The sequence below is a fragment of the Drosophila pseudoobscura genome, chromosome X, assembly GCF_009870125.1.
Source record: "Drosophila pseudoobscura strain MV-25-SWS-2005 chromosome X, UCI_Dpse_MV25, whole genome shotgun sequence".
NCBI classification, from domain to species: domain Eukaryota; kingdom Metazoa; phylum Arthropoda; class Insecta; order Diptera; family Drosophilidae; genus Drosophila; species Drosophila pseudoobscura.
Genome location: NC_046683.1, coordinates 23,248,376 through 23,263,656, shown reverse-complemented (window position 1 = coordinate 23,263,656; position 15,281 = coordinate 23,248,376). Strand labels below are relative to the sequence as shown.

Genomic DNA, 15,281 nt, shown 5'->3' with positions numbered 1-15,281 from the left:
AGGTCAATCGCAATATACATGTAAAAACTACGAGGCTCATTTCTCACCATACCGGCCCCCCTGAACGACTGTTCAGAACAAGGGAAGCACAGCAAGTTTGGTAATAGGCCTCTTGTACACTCCTCGGGCGGTTTTGACGGTGACCACTCGAACCCTCTCGTCTTGGCCAGGATGAACTTCGGTGATTCGCCCAAGCAGCCACTTGCTAGGCGGTTGATTTGGCTCCTTCAGTACCACAAGAGTGTCCACGGTTATGTCGTTGGACTCCTACTGCCATTTCGTGCGAGGTTGCAAGGAAGTAAGGTATTCCAGATTCCAACGTTTCCAGAATCCTTGAACCTTGGCTTGCAGTTGTCTCCAACGCTGCAGTCTGTTAATGTTGACGTCTAACAAGGACGGCTCCGGCACCGACATGTGAGGTTGACCTGTAAGAAAATGAGCGGGGGTAAGGGGATCCAAGCTGTGATCGCTTGGCGCGCACAGTGGGCGAGAGTTGAGTAACCCTTCAATCTGAGTTAAAATTGTTGAATATTCCTCGAAGGTTAACGCACTGCTACCAATTACTCGGCGAAGGTGGAGTTTGATAGATCGTACGCCTGTTTCCCAAAGACCTCCAAAGTGCCGGGCAGATGGCGGAATGAAGTGCCAGTTGATGTCCTGACTCGTCAGAAAATTAGCAATTTCCTCGTCTTGACTTTGAGATACAGCTATCCGTTGCATCTCCGTTAGTTCCTTTCTGGCTCCATGGAATGTTGTGCCATTGTCCGAGTACAAGTCGGATATAGGGCCACGTCGAGACCAAAAACGTTGAAAGCGGCGATAAATGCAGGGGTCGTCACATCACTGACGAGCTCGAGATGAACTGCTTTGGTGGACAGACAGACAAAGATGGCAAACCAAGCTTTGCCAAACTTCGGTGTCCGACCTGCTGATGTCTTGATGGTAACTGGTGCAGCGTAATCCAATCCAGAATGTAGAAAGCAGCGGGTGGGCTGAACGCGAAAGGCGGGAAGATCAGCCATGAGTTGTGTGCTCGTTCCTTTGCGCAGGAGGAAACATATCTTGCAGTTGAATACAATTTTGCGGACTATGTTACGGGCTCCAAGGATCCAGTACTTTTGGTTCAACGTGTGGAACATAAATTCGACTCCAGCGTGTAACGATGTTACGTGCTGGTGTCTAGCTAATAAAACAGCGACTGGTGATTCCTTTGGAAGAACTATGGGATGTTTTGCCTCATAGGTCCCCATCGAATTTCCAATGCGTCCTCCTACGCGCAGAATTCCTTGGTCGTCAACAAATGGAGTGTAGTGAATCAACTTGGATTTTTGAGAAAGGGCTTGTCCAGTGCTCAGCTGTCTGTACTCCACTTGGAAGAACTCCATCTGGACATGTTTGATTACCCTAGAGCGGGCATATTGAAGCTCCCATGACGATAAAAATGATGACAGGTGGTCCTTGCAACGAAGTCGATGTACAAAACGAAAGCAATAGCTAAGTGTCCGCAAGAGATGTGACCAGGAGGAAGCTTTGTTGATCATACAATTAAGATCATTTCCTTCATCGGAAATGTGTAGATTAACTTGGGCCTTGGCCTTTACTTCCATCCGCTCAGCGTCCTCAGTCGACAGTGCGAACTTTGTCTTAGCAGGTGGCCAAGTGCGATGTGATTGGGAAAGCCACGGTGGTCCATTCCACCACAGTTGATGTTCTACACGATCCTTTGGTAGAAATCCGCGTGTTGCGCAGTCTGCGGGATCGTCCTCAATGCGAATGTGTTGCCAGCAGCTACGTGGGAAAGCTTCCTGGATCTCAGCAGTGCGATTACAAACATAAGTGTTCCAAGTCCGTGGGGGTGATGAGAGCCAATGTAGTACAATTTCTGAGTCGGTCCAACACGAAATACTGGAAATAGCAAGAGTTAGAGCTTGCGGCAATGTGGACCCCATCGGCGGAGCCGAATCCTTGCTCTGATGTTGGATGATGTACACGCCATCGTTTCTGCGGGTGTGCGTATGAACGAAGTGTTTCTCAGGGTGCTCACTAGCATCGGTGGTAACGTTACGTGGTTTAACTGGTTCCTTATCCATGATCGATCGAACTAAAGAGTCCAGATCCTCGTGAGCGTCATGTGCTAGTGCGTGGGTGTAAGCATCACTACTGAGATGGTAGCTGCCTGCAATGACCCAACCAAAATTAGTATGAAGTGCAATAGGAAATTCTAAGCCAAACTCTTTGCGTTGTCCAGTGCAAATGTTCCAAAGCTGATCAGATCCTAAAATCACGTCGATTTCGCCTGGTTTACCAAATGTAGGGTCCGCTAAGGGTAGATCACGAATCTCTTCCCACATCGGAGTGTTCGACTCGATCCGCTGGGCTGGAATCGAGGAGGTAAAAGTGTTCATAATCAGACCTGTGACCACCACTGAGGCCGAGCTTGTGCGGGAGAGCAACGTGAATGTGGCGCGACCTCTAGTAACCCAAGCAGGGTTTGCGCCTAGACCAACCACTGGTATATGAGCATGCGTGCGCGGCAATCCGATTCGCTGAATAAATGATTCGGCGACCATCGTTATAGTTGAACCAGTATCCAGCAATATCCTGCAGGTTGTCTCGTTGCCTCAGGAGTCGACTATAGTGGCCAAAATCGTTGGCAATATAGCGTGACCATTGGCACCGTATTCCCTCTCCAATGTATGGTGGCTGACCACGGCAGGATCAGAATCCGCAGCGAACTTGGACGAGCGGGAGGGTGAGTCAGCTGATGTATTGACAGCAGCGGAAACCGGGACAGAACGTATATACTCTGGATGGACAAGAGTGTGGTGCCTCAACTTACACAGACGGCACGTTTTTATGGAATTACACATATTTACTTGATGAGATCGGCTTAGACAATTGAAACACAAATTATTATCCATTGCGAACGAGCGGCGGTCCACAACATCAAGAGCCTTGAATTGAGTACACGCAAAAATAATGTGTTGCCCGTGACAATATACACAATCGCGAACATGCGTCTTTGGCACGTCCACATGATGAGAAACTTCATGACGTCTATCCAGCACCGTGTGTGTATTCTGGAGTAGCTTTGGATCTTGACAAGATTCAAGTGCATCGCAACGGGCGAAGACAAAGCCGAACAGGTCATTTATGGTCACATTTTCCTTGCACGATTCACTGGAGGTGGCCCAAGCTTCCTTGCATTCAGGGTCTAGCTTTGAGAGCAAGATATGGATCAGCCACACATCGCGGCTGTCGCAGCTCAGTGCATGTAGACCACGTATACTTTCGTCGGCGGTGTCGACTATTTTACGCAACTCGGCGATGTTTGAACCTTTTGCGGTTGGCAACGAAAGAATGTTTTGAATGAACAAACGAGCAATCAGTGACTTTTTGTTATAGCGATTTTCGAGCCTCTCCCATGCGTCCTGGTAATTGGCATCCGATACGGGAATATGTTTTATCAGAGACAACGCTTCACCATCCAGATAGGATTTCAAATAATGAAACTTTTGGCACTTGGACAGACTACTCTTCTTGTCGACTGAGCCTAAGAACAAGTCACTAAACTGACACCAATCCTCGTATCTGCCCGAAAACGTCGGAATGCGTATTTTCTCGAACTGCAGCTCCGGGTCTAACTTTGAGAGCAAGATATGGATTAGCCACACATCGCGGCTGTCGCAGCTCAGCGCATGTAGACCACGTATACTTTCGTCAGCGGTGTCGACTATCTTACGCAACTCGGCGATGTTTGAACCCTTTGCGGTTGGCAACGAAAGAAAGTTTTGAATGAACGAACGAGCAATCAGTGACTTCTTGTTATAGCGATTTTCGAGCCTCTCCCATGCGTCCTGGTAATTGGCATCCGATACGGGAATATCATTTATCAGAGACAACGCTTCACCATCCAGATAGGATTTCAAATAATGAAACTTTTGGCACTTGGACAGATTACTCTTCTTGTCGACTGAGCTTATGAACAAGTCACTAAACTGACACCAATCCTCGTATCTGCCCGAAAACGTCGGAATGCGTATTTTCTCGAACTGCAGCTCTGTGGTTCCCGATGAGTCCCAAATCCTCTCCAGAAGTTGAGTTTGTCCCTCAAATAAGCGTTCCACAGTGGTCGATAGCAGTAGATTTGAGTTGTCGTGCTCATTCTCGAGACTGCTCCGGTCACGTATGGCTTCAGTGAAGATACTATGCGCACTAAAGAACCTTTTCTCATATTCGGGGATGTCCAAATCCGGATCCACGTATTCATCTTCATCATTATATTGGACCAGCTCTTCAGACAGCTCCATAAAGCGGTTGAAAGTTGCAACAAGTCGGTCCAACTTGTGCTCTAATGTTTGCACAGAAGTACATGACTGTACAAACTCTTGAGCCTCCGCAGCCACGCGAGTTAATTGGGATTTGCAGGCCCCACGTTGCTGAATTAGACGATGCACTAGGGCCTTCATGGCAAACAGCGGGTAACGGTATCACTCAATATGTATATAAATAAACTCAAACGCGGAGATCCGGCTCGAAGGACCAAAATTTACTATGGTTATGAATTAGTGGACTGTATAATCGTTTATATCTTGAGCTTATTTATTATTTATTGATTATTTAATATTGGTGGTTATAGTACAATTATATTACAAGAATAGCGGGGGGTTCGATTCTGCGGCGGTACAAACTATGCGTGCGGGCGGCTTCGTCTCGAAGTTTCTACTGCGGTTCAAAGTAAGCGTGCGGGCGGCTTCGTCTACAAGTTTCTACTGCATCAACTCTGCGAAAAGAAGTCGAGCAAAAGGGAATTGAAAGATCACGCGATAAGACTCGACGCGACGGTTTCAATGCAAAACAACGGAACGCATCGCTGTGTGCGTGTGCAGCTGCGGGTCTGGCCATGCGTGTGAGAACATTACAGCTATGTTCTGGACCCGAGTAAACAACAACACAGCTATGCGCGTAAAAATAGTTACTTAGGAGGTGTACTACAATCATGAGCGTGTAAATAGGTCAATCGCAATATACATGAACATGGAATTAAAAACTACGAGGCTCATTTCTCACCATGCGGTAAAAGCAGATTTCCTAAAAATGCTTGACCGCTACCAAAAGGCTTTCGCAGACTTTAACGAGTCGCTGGCTTATAACACAGCCGTAGTGTCTACAATCCGTACGACCGACGAAAACGCGGTCTACTCAAAGCTGTACCCATATCCCAAAGGTGTCCAAGATTTCGTAACTTCAGAGGTCATCGATCTCTTACGAAATGGCATCATCAGGAAGTCCAGATCGCCATACAACAATCCGGTATGGGTAGTGGACCAAAAGGGGACAGACGAGACGGGCAATAGGAGGAAACGCCTAGTAATCGGTTTCAGGAAACTGGATCTAAAAACCATCTCCGACACATACCCCATGCCGAGCATCACCATGATACTGGCAAATTTAGGTAAAGCAAAGTACTTCACCACTCTCGATCTCAAATCAGGATACCACCAGATCACTCTGGCAGAATCTGATCGTGAGAAAACGGCAATCTCAGTTAGCGGGGGGAAGTACGAATTTTGTCGACTCCCCTTCGGTTTAAAAAATGCCGGAGGTATTTTCCAGCGCACGATCGATGACGTTCTACGGGAACAAATCGATAAGTCGTGCTACGTGTACGTTGACGATGTCATCGTCTTCTCCGAAAACGAGGCAGATCACGTCAAACACGTTGGTTGGGTATTAAAAAACCTTCATAGTGCAAACATGAGGGTGGCCCGCGAAAAGTCACAATTTTTTAAAGAGAGCGTCGAGTACCTCGGCTTTATCGTAACTAAACACCGCGCAAAAACGGACCCTGAAGAGGTGAAAGCCATTCAGCACTACGTTGAGCCTAAAACGGTACTTAGCGTCAGATCATTCATGGGTCTAGCCAGCTATTACCATTGTTTTATTAAGGATTTCGCAGCAATCGCGAAACCAATCTCCGACATTCTTAAAGGAGAAAACGGATCCGTCAGCAAGTACAGATCAAAAAAGATCCAGGTACAGTTTAATGAGGCCCAACGGAGGACGTTACCCTCATGTACCCTGACTACCAAAAGCCATTCGATCTGACCACAGACGCCTCGGCTTATGGCATCGGAGCCGTTCTGTTCCAGAACGGCCGCCCAATAACAATGATATCTCGGTCGTTGAAAGATAGAGAAGCAAATTACGCTCCTAACGAGCGAGAACTGCTAGCTATCGTCTGAGCCTTAGCCACTGCGGCATTTCCTTTGCGGTGCGAAAAATATTAACATATTTATATGTATCTCACAGCAACCCAAATGCCAAAATCATACGCTGGAAAGACAAAACAGGGGCCAAGCTCTTTTACAAACCAGGCAGAGAAAACCACGTGGCCGATGCTTTATCGCGCCAAAACGTTGACGCCCCACACGTTGACAACCACCAGTAGCCGGAGTCCGATGCGGCCACGATCCACAGTGAGTTGTCCCTGACCTACACAATCGACACGACTGACAAACCGTTGAATTGCTTCCGTAACCTTCCACCGACAAAGAAACCTTAGTGGAGACAGTCAAGTCTGTCATCAATCGAGGCGTAATAAATGCAATTCACTGCAGCCTGCCAGCACTGGTCAAAACCCATCACGGGGTGATAAAAGCCTTCCCAGCCACAAAATTCTGGCACTGCAAGATCCTCGTGGCTGACGTATTCAACGCTAGTGACAGAAGAGAAATAATCACCAAAGAGCATAACAGAGCCCACAGGGCAGCGCAGGAAAATGTCAAACAAATAATGACAAAATATTATTTCCCCAAAATGTCTACATTAGCCAACGAGGTGGTCCTAAATTGTAAAGTTTGCGCAAGAGCAAAGTACGATAGGCACCCAAAAAACCAAAAGCTCGGCCAAACGCCGATTCCCTCACAGGCCGGAGAGACACACACAGACAAAAAATTCTTCCTCACCAGCATAGACAAACTATCCAAGTTCGCAATGGTGCAATCCATTGCATCCAGGACAATAGAGGACCTACGACCCTCTCTTCTGATACGACAACGCAAGTCTATTGCGATAATGAGCCTGTCGAATATAACAGCTCCATTCATTCGGTAACTGAGCAAAGGCCCAAGGATGTCGTAACCACTGCTTCGCCGGAATGCATCCAGGGCATTATAAAAAAGATAGAAGAAGCCCAGGTCGAGCAAAATGCCAGAATAAATAAAAACCGACAGAACAGGGTCTTCGAAGTAAGCGAAGGAGTCCTAGTAAGAACCAGCCGCAGGCTAGGAAACAAACTTTCGCCCCTTTGTGATGAAAGAACGGTTGAAGCGGACTTGGGGACAACGGTCCTCATCAAGGGGAGGGTGGTCCACAAGGACAATCTCTGTCGGTAATGTCTAATTTTAATCCCTTCTTCCTTATAACATTTTAGGCTTATAATACTGACACTTTCACTCTTGACCACGACGACGGCACGGGTAACGGACTACACGCCCTCGAACTATATTCCCATCATGTACAGTAAGGGTACTTACGACACTTGACTAACCTCACCGACTACAGATCCATGACCGACGAGACAATGAAGTTGACAGTCTTGTTTCCACAATCCCACATGAGGAAGTTGTTGGAGATAGACACGGGACACGTACAAGACATGCTAACTGCCCTCGACATTCACCATAGAAGGGTAAGAAGCCTTGACTTCCTGGGGAAAGCTCTTGAGGCTGTAGCGGGTACGCCAGACGCAAACGACCTTAGGAATATAGAACGAATACAGACGCAGCTAGTCACTGCAAAAAATAGACAAATCAACATTAAAACCAGGACGCAAGAAAAAATTAGCCAGCTCACGGACACAGTAAATAAAATACTGAAGACCGCAAAAGACCATCAGGTGGACACGGGTCACCTGTTCGAGACTCTCACTACGCGCAATAGAATGCTAATAACCGAATTGGGGGCTCTCATGCTCACCTTAACTCTTGAAAAGGTTAACGTAATTAATCCAGAGATTATAGACCACACTAATATCGAATCAATTCTCACTGATCAAGATACAGGGACCTCTACTACAGACTTAATGAAAGTGTCTAACATTAAGATGGATCGTAAAGAAAACATCATAAATTGTAGAATCCGATTCCCCATTGTAAGCAAGCTATGCAGGAAAATCACCATCTACCCAGTCGCGCACAACGGGCTGGTACTCCAGCTACAAGACAACCTGGTAGCCGAATGCAACGGGAAGGTCATGGCCGCGACGAATTGCACCCAAACAGCGACAGCCACATTCTGCAGGGTGCATGTCATAATGCCCAGGGGCGTTAAGACCCGAGGGCCTTATGACACAAAATTTAGTGACATTTCTTCTTCTTCTAGTTATATTTCGTACATATCAGAATCAGAATCAGATTGCGAGTCGTTTTCGTATTCACATGAATCTTTGTTTTCTGTAGACGGCAACTCCAGAAGACTTAATACTTCTTTGGAAACATGCTTTTTCTTGTTTTTCCTTTCCTTTTCATAGTATTTACCGGACTATTTTTCCTTGAATGTAATAATCTGTATTTTTTTTACATTTTATTCCGTCCTCTAAATCTGCGGTGTTCTATTTGTCCGGGTATTCCGATGAAAGGTGTCTGTAATTTTTATGGGTATATCAGAAGTTACAAATAAAGTATTGACTATCAGATATTTCAGTTAAAAAATTCTGCTTGTAATACTATGACCCGTTGAACCATCAAATCCATAGCTACCAAATTAATTTGATTTCAGAAGCATCTGGGAACTGCTTGAAACCATCGGATTGGAATTTAATTATACGATGTGCTGTATGATCGAAAAGATTTTGTACTGGCACTCGAGCATTAGCAATTTAGCTTCCATTACTTGATTATAGCTAGGATAAATATCGCAGTTATGACTTTTATTTAAAAGCCTAGTGTTTGTATACTGCTGCTTGTTGAGTGAATTTTCCAGGAGGTAAGCTAAATCTTTATCTGGTGTAAGTGGAATAGTCTTTTGCAATTGAAGATGCTTTCTCGATTCAGTCGGGTATTCAGGTGTTCTAATCGTTTTTGCCAGAACAAAAGCCACGTCGGTCCTGCGTTCTTTCTGAGCAGAAACTGCCGCAGCGAGGTCATACATTCATGATGAATCTTCTTCTTCGTGCAATTATTATTATCATTTGCAGAATCAGGTGCCAGTTTCCTTTTTAATCTTGTCCCTACATTTCTATAATGTAATGCTGGACGTCCCATTATCTTTGGTGTCTTACAATTTTCATCACCAATAATTGTGATTTTAGAAGTCGTTCCATCATTTTGTTGCACTTCAGAAGGGTTCTTTTAATGGAGGATTTAAAATTACTATACACGATACTCAAAATGAGTGAAAAGTGGATGTGTGTAACGTCCAGAAGGAATCGTTTCCAACCCCATAAAGTATACATATTCTTGATCAGCATCAATAGCCGAGTCGATTGAGCCCTGTCTGTCTGTCCGTCTGTCCGCCCCTATAGGCGCCTAGTGCTCAAAGACTATAGGAGCTAGAGCGCCATTTTATATCCGGACTTCTGTGTTATGTCACTGTTATAAGTATATTTCAAAGCTTCGCCCCGCCCACTTCCACTCCCACAAAGGGCGAAAATCTGTGGCATCCACCATTTTAAAGATACGAGAAAAACACAGAATCGTAGAGGATGACTATATCTTCTGGAGTGCAAAATCTGAACCAGATCGTATAATTATTATAGTTAGAATCTAGAAAAAAATTTCACTATCTCTCTAACATACAGGTTTCATGGTCGGCTTTGCCTATTGCAAAATGTGAGTTCCAAGATCTCAGAGACTAAAAGAGCTAGATCAACCAAATTTGGTATCCCCACTCCTGTGATATACATAAGACCTTGACAAGTTTCTTCAAAAATTTCGCCGCACCCCCTTCCCCCCGCAAAGGACGAAAATCTGGGGCATCCACAAATTTCAGAGACTATTAAGGCTAGAGTAACCAAATTTGGTATCCACACTCCTGTTAGATCTCACTATAAAACGTGTACTTCAAAGTATCGCACCACCCCTTCCGCCCCCACAAAGGATGAAAATCTGTGGCATCCACAATATTGAAGATTCGACAAAACTAAAAACGCACAGCCATAGAGAACGACCATATCTATCACATCGCTGAATCTGGATCAGATCGGATCATTTGTATAGCCAAAAGGAACAAATAAATTTGCACTGGCTACGCAGCGCCCGACGTCACGCTCAGACTGATTTTCTGTCGCACGCACTCCTTGTCGTGTCGTTTAATATTCGCGGCGAATGCCGGAGGAGAGCCATACTGACTTAGTATCGGGTATAAATGTAGAGTTGCGTTTGCCGCAGCAACTCACAACGGGGAACGTTTTTTTTTTAAATTAATAAAATTAAATTAAAATTAAATTAAAAATTAATTAAAATTAAAACTAATATAAATTAAATTTTTAAAAATGTATTTATCTTTTTTTTCATTTTCCAAATGGTTGTTATTGATTTTACTGTTAATCCAATGTGAGAAAGACTTTTTTGTCGATTGCTGTTTCGCCAAATGTGGTTGAAAAAACTCGAACTTTCCTGAATATTAACAAATTTAAAGAAAAGGGGCCAAAACGGGCCAAACATGTTACTTTCCAGTCAATTACAACATTTGTAGGTACAAGCTCACGTAGTTAGTTTTTCTCAGCAGAACAAAGTTCATTAGCTATATTCTACGAAACACAGGGGACGCAGCTAAATTTTCTACAAAAATACACATAAATTGGACATTAAACAAAACTTGAATCTTAGGAATACTACATACCTTTATCTTCATTTTTCATTTTTTGAGAAAATCTACTCTAGCGTCACTTAAAAATGTAAACAAGTAATTTGGCGCCAATTTTTGTATCACAATAAGCTGATCGATTTCTCACTTTCAAAAGCTCGAAATAAGCTTTAGGGAAGCTTAATAATAATTTTTTTAATTTTTAACATCTATGATGAGTTTACTTTGAGAATTTGTAAGAAAAAACTAATCCATTCAAATCAAAATTTCGACTTTATGCAAAAAAAAAAAACAAATTCTGGACCATAGTGGAGTGGAAGAAATCATGGCATCCATTGCGTTGATAAACCAAATATTCAAAGAAAATGTTTTTTATTTGCTTAGTTGAAATGCATATAGCATCATGAATTTTAAGATATTTCTTTACGAATCATTTTTTCTCCTAACGTCCAAAAACCATTCCATAGATTCGCTTTTAGCTCTTGCTTAAGCCGGTTGTGTTTTTTTCTTGCTCCTGCATTCTCCGCCCTTTGCCTAAATATCATACAACACTGTTGTGACTTTGTTGTGATATATCATCGCATCTCTTTAATTTGATTCTACTTTGTGTTAATCACCAGTGTTTTGTTTGTAAACAAGTGTTTAATATAAATTCAATATTCGCAACGTAACGCATCGGACTCGTGCAGGCTGCTGGCTGTGCGACAATTTTGCCCACATAAAATGTGCTGGTGGCGGAAATTTTGGCCAGCTGAATGATCTGATCTCGAAACGCATGGGCCTGTCTTGGTCATGTCTGGCTTGTCGGGAGATTGAGGCCGAAATGCGCACATTTATGAGACAGAATCGAACTGGGTTTCTGGATGTCCGGAAACAATTTGTGGCTCTCAACGAGAAATTTTCTTGCCCTTGAATCACAGTTTCTTGGGCTCAAACTCTTGAGCGAATCGCCTAGACGGAAAATTCCGCATAATGATACCAATCTCTTGCAACCTAATCCGATTGGTACCCACCTGCCTCATGCCTCGCCGTTATCTGTAAATCCGCCAACGGTGGCTTTATTTACTTACTTACTTACTTACACCACCTCTCAGCAATTAATACTGTCGTATCTGCATTAGGGTGCAATGATCGAATTATTGTCATGGGGGACTTTAACCTACCATTTCTTTCTTAGCTGCCTTGTGATGACGCTAACCTGTTGTATCCCAATTGCCATAATGACTTTATCAATGGGCTAACGGATATTTCCCTTGTCCAAATTAATGCCGTTAAAAACATTAGGGACAGTCTTCTTGACCTCGTTTTTGTTAACGATGCTTCTCTTGCTACGGTATCTAGAGCAAGCCCAATATCACTCCCTGAAGATCCTTACCATCCAACTTTGTCGATATCCCTAGAGTGTACACAATCTGGAGGTGCTGACAGTTCCATGGCTCCTTGTCACATAAAGTGTTTTCGCAAAACAAACTTTATCGATTTAGATCTACATCTCTCGCGTGTTGATTGGTCGTTTCTTTATTCATTACCGAACATAGATGCAACTGTTAGCTCGTTTTATAGCTCTATTTACTCCTCCCTAAATACATTTGTTCCAGATATCACTGTACCCGTATCGTCCAAGCCTCCCTGGTTCTCTAAATATTTTTCATACTTAAAAAACAATAAATCCCGGCTCTATAAAAAGTACCAGAAGTCGGGCTCCACGTCGGCCTTAGCTCTATACTCCTTGCCGTTGATAGTCAGTGTTATAATCATTACCTTTCACAATGTAGTAGTAACTTTCGTAGTGATCCTAAAAAACGCTTTTCCTCCGTCCCTTCATTACCATAACAAAACAGAAGCTTCTGCTGATAGTATTGCAAATTTATTCGCTACCTTTTTCAAAACAACGTACTCGTCTCAAATTTACAACGCATCCACTCCGTATCCGTACCAGCTACCTCAAGCTAACAGCATTTTTCGGCCCTTTTTCGAGGAAAGCGTTGTTCTGGAAGGTTTGTCATCTATGGACATATCGTTTTCTGCGGGTCCAGATAAGGTACCAAGTTGGATTTTAAAACACTGTGCCCAGTCCCTTTGCAAAGCCTTGACCTTTCTCTTCAACCTCTCCTTGGAACAGTCTTGTCTCCCAGTAATTTGGAATGAGTCCTACATCATTCCGCTTCACAAAAAAGGTTCAAGATCAAACATTGAAAACTATCGTGGTATCGCAAAGCTTTCCGCCATCCCGAAGCTTCTTGAGCTCCTGGTCACCCGGCAACTGCAACATCTTTGTTGCAGCTTGATATCTCCGTCGCAACACGGTTTTTTCAGACATCGTTCAACATCGACTAACCTTCTTGAGTTTTCTAACCTAATCCACCGTGGTTTTCAAATTGGTTTGCAGGCGGATGTAGTTTTTACGGACTTCAGCAAGGCATTCGATTCTGTGAACCATGCTCTGCTTATTCACAAGCTCTCTTCATTAGGGTTCCCAACGAATCTTCTAGATTAGATTTTGTCCTATCTCTCTAACCGTACTCAACGTGTTTTGTTTTCTAACGTGTTGTCAAATACTGTTAATGTTACTTCAGGTGTGCCACCGGGAAGTCATCTGGGACCGCTTCTGTTTATTTTATTTGTGAATGACCTTCCTCAAGTTATAACATACTCTACTACACTAATGTATGCTGATGATGTCAAAATCTGTCTTTCTTACTCTGATTGGTATTTGCACACACGTCTTCAACTTGATCTAAGTGAACTACTATTGTGGTGTTCAACTAATCTTCTTTTTCTGAACCTTTCCAAATGCAAACTTATGACATTTTACCGTCGCGCTCCTCATTTTGTCCCATATGTTCTAGGAAATCATGTCCTTAAGCGAATTTCGAGTTCAAATGACCTCGGAGTCCTTTTTGATCATAAGATGTGTTTTAACACCCATATAGCTGCAACTGTAAATAAAGCTAAGGGTGTTTTAGCGTTCATCAAGCGTTGGTCCAAGGAGTTTGACGACCCGTACGTTACGAAACAACTGTACATCTCGTTAGTACGTCCTATATTGGAGTATTGTTCTTGTGTGTGGAGCCCGCAGTATAAAGAGAAGCAGGTTGTTATTGAATCCGTGCAAAAGCAATTTTTATTTTTTGCCTTCGGAACTTTAACTGGGACTCGGATAGAATCTTGCCACCCTACCGGTCTAGGCTAAATCTTATTGACCTGCCGTCGTTGCACCATCGCAGAATATGCAATGGCGTAATGTTCGTGCACAAGCTCCTTCTCGGGACTGTTGACTCCCAAACTCTCTTGGGTCAGATTGACTTGGCCGTTCCATCTAGACCTACCCGTACTTTTAGGCCTATCCGTCTACCCATATGTAGGTCTAATTATGCTGATCATGAACCTTTTAGGGTTTTATGCCATAATTATAACTCCCTCTGCCAAACCCTATCCCCTGAACTATCTCTTAAACTAATTGCATGCAATATTTAGTCACTTAAATTTAGCTAACTTTTAACTTCTCTTTTTCCGCCTTTAGTAACTAAGTACCATTATTAACAGATAATTTGTTAATTTAATAAATAATAAATTTAAATAAATAAATAAATAGATTTCATCAACTTTTAATATTGATAGCCTCATTCTGTGGACCACTAGATGATCGTCTTGGCAGGTCATAAGACTTAAGAATTAAGAATTAAGCAGCAAAAAATTGCATGGCTTTGATGATTATGGGTTTAAGTCAAAGGCGTATTGTCTGCCAAAAACAAATACTTTTCATAACTTTACATAATTTTAAGACTATTGTTTTGTATTTGTTACATGAATAAAAGCAATTTGAACATCTACAACACACATATTTACTAATGCTATACATTTTTTATCTTTTACAGAAAATTCCTATCAGGCCTACACAGAAACAAACTACTCAATATCAGTTTAGATGTTCGTTTACTAAAATTGTTTCAGAAATAAAGCCCTACTGTTAGACATACACAATTTTTTGTAACTTTAAATCTGACTCAGATATTATTGAACTTGTTACGAATGATAGCTTTATAAGAAAGGTTTATATATGTACATCAAAGTTCAATTAAGTGGTCCGAATAATTACCATAAACATAATAATTTTTCTATGATAATAAATACATTTGTATGTAGTAAAATGTACATATATATAAAAACTATTGTACTTTTAACAATTTTTTTACTCTAAATATAAAAAAAAATATTCACACTATTTAGTTCCAAAAGTTCTTGAATTATTGTTTGTAGGAGGGCGGATCACCGGAGCTGGTAACCAGCGACGAGTGGGAAAATATCCAAAAGAAAAGATTCAAGGTGTTGTTGCTCCAAGAAAAGAAAATGATTCAGTGTATTTTCGTATTTATGATAATTGTGTATGAATATGTGCACGACGCGACAGGTTGAAACGAGGGTGGAAACGTAACTGATTCTAACATATATGCTCAGACAACGGTGAGCGA

At 42.7% G+C, this 15,281-nt stretch overlaps 1 protein-coding gene across 6 annotated transcripts in view; it reads left to right on the top strand.

The window, feature by feature from the left end:
* The window catches only part of Ranbp16 (Ran-binding protein 16), a 292,018-nt gene extending 277,230 nt beyond the window's left edge, over positions 1–14,788 (top strand). For all 6 annotated transcript variants that reach the window (XM_033383583.1, XM_033383585.1, XM_033383582.1 and 3 more), the window contains exon 17: positions 14,688–14,788. In XM_033383583.1, the coding sequence (XP_033239474.1) occupies positions 14,688–14,737 (50 nt within the window). In that variant the 3' untranslated portion in view covers positions 14,738–14,788. The remainder of the gene's footprint in view (positions 1–14,687) is intronic.
* The last annotated feature ends 493 nt before the right edge of the window (positions 14,789–15,281 follow it).